General features: G+C 44.4%; 1 protein-coding gene across 1 annotated transcript; it reads left to right on the top strand.

Moving 5' to 3' along the window:
- Positions 1-470: 470 nt before the first annotated feature.
- LOC311087825 (uncharacterized protein) lies at positions 471-1,346 on the top strand (the record flags this gene model as incomplete). Its single annotated transcript, XM_084121296.1, has 1 exon — positions 471-1,346. One exon carries the CDS (start codon positions 471-473, stop codon positions 1,344-1,346), a length of 876 nt encoding a protein of 291 aa, XP_083977422.1.
- Positions 1,347-1,980: the final 634 nt, after the last annotated feature.

Here is a 1,980-nt window from a genome sequence, read left to right as displayed (position 1 = left end):
TGCCTCTGAAACCGATTCTTTCTAAAAACTCCGGCCAGAGTGGAGATTTTGAAAATCTTCGTTTGCACGTTTGCATGTAAACTGAGACAAACGGACGTTTAGGCAGCCAACGTCACGGTATGCTCCAGAGCTCGCACCTACGGCAAAAGTGCAACCTATGGTTACATTTTCATTTGGCTATGGTGATCATGGGAGCGTTCAGAGTAGCAGTCACATTTATGTTGGTGCAAACTCTTTTCGTGTGTTTGCATTTGCAAATACAGCTGCTCCATTATGTCGAGGAGCAGAGACGAATGAGTGCTCGGAGGTCAGCAATTTTGCAACAACTTCTCCTCCCTCCAACACGAAGAACCAGTCCGCGTCACCGCCAGCGCCGCCGGTTTTGGGTCCGACCTGGGTGAACTGCTGTCTGGTGGGAGAACTTCGAAAATGAAGTGGTTGTCCCGGATGAGTGGCGTGAAAATTTTAGGATGTCAAGGTCATCGCTGCTGTCACTCTCCGATTTGCTGCATCCCTACATCGAGGCTGAGACGACCGTCATGCGGTCCCCTGTCGGTGTCATAAAAAAAGTTGCCTGCACCTTGTATTACCTGTCCGACGAGGGTAGACTGCGCAAGACAGCCAACGCTTTCGGTCTTTCTCGATCGACCGTGTCAATAATAGTAAGGCAAGTGTGTGAGGCAATAGCTGTCCACTTAGGTCCTATGTACATACAACTGCCCACATCCGAAAATTCTGTGCAGAAACTAGTGCAGAAATTTGAAGAAGTGCATGGCCTCCCTCAATGCATAGGTGCTGTGGATGGCACACATGTGGAAATAAAGCAGCCATCTGTAAATTCCACAGATTATGTCAATAGAAAAGGGAGGTTCAGTTTGAACGTGCAGGCTACCTGCGACTATAAATATTGTTTCATTGATGTGGTAGTTAAATGGCCTGGGAGCGTTCACGACGCACGCATTTTTGCAAATTCCACACTCAACGGCCATCTAAAAGATGGAAAAATCCCACCATGTCCCAAGCAAATAGTTGAGGATGAAGAGGCCATACCAGTGTACTTACTTGGAGATCCTGCATATCCTCTGCTCCCATACCTAATGAAAGAGTATGCGAATGGGGGGACCAATGCTCAGGAGCAGTACTTTGGACTGTCTTTGTGCCGTGCACGGATGGTTATCGAGTGTGCGTTTGGGAGGCTGAAAGGCCGGTTTGGAGCCCTGAGAAGAGCAATGGATATTAACCTTAATGACCTTCCCTTCGTCGTATATGCATGCTTCATCCTGCATAATTACTGTGAGGCTGCTATGGACACTGTGGATGACACCAGGGTTACAGAGGCTATTTAATATGACCGGGACAACCAACCTGATAATCCACCAACTGTCAGAGAGGGAATGTCAGCTGAAGGGAAGAGGGTCAGAAGAGTCTTGACAGTTTCTTGACCCATAAAGGGACCTCAAGTGTGTGTGTGTGTGTGTGTGTGTTAAACTGGTTTAACAAACATGTTGAAGTAGCCTACTCTGTTTAAATTTATACATTTTAGTACATGCTAATGTTTGTGTTTAAGCATTTTTCTTTACAATTTTGTTCTTTGTATTTGATACAGTTTTGTGGGCCAGGTTTACAGTAACAAATGGTCAGTGGTTTTATAGTTGCCCCAGCATACTTCACTGTGTGAGTCTTACACAATTACAGACACAAGTCTGAATGCTTTTCAACCAGTTTAATTCTGATCAGACACAAGAATTGTTTGTCATTACGGCATTAAAGAGAACAAACACTGTACAAATAAAATGCCTCTGTACTGCTTACTGCTTATAACTAACATATTACAAAACAATAAATGAAACGGCATTCAAGTGACATTTCCAAGAGGCTTCAAGAGGTGTGTTTGAGCTTATTTTTATTTGATTAGGACAATGCACATTACATTTATGTAAATGCGCCAGGGTTAGCCAGTTGGCTAATTTTCAACTGTAG

This window comes from Abramis brama, assembly GCF_963993115.1.
Source record: "Abramis brama genome assembly, chromosome: 8".
In the NCBI taxonomy this organism is placed as follows: domain Eukaryota; kingdom Metazoa; phylum Chordata; class Actinopteri; order Cypriniformes; family Leuciscidae; genus Abramis; species Abramis brama.
This window is presented reverse-complemented; position numbering and strand designations above follow the sequence as displayed.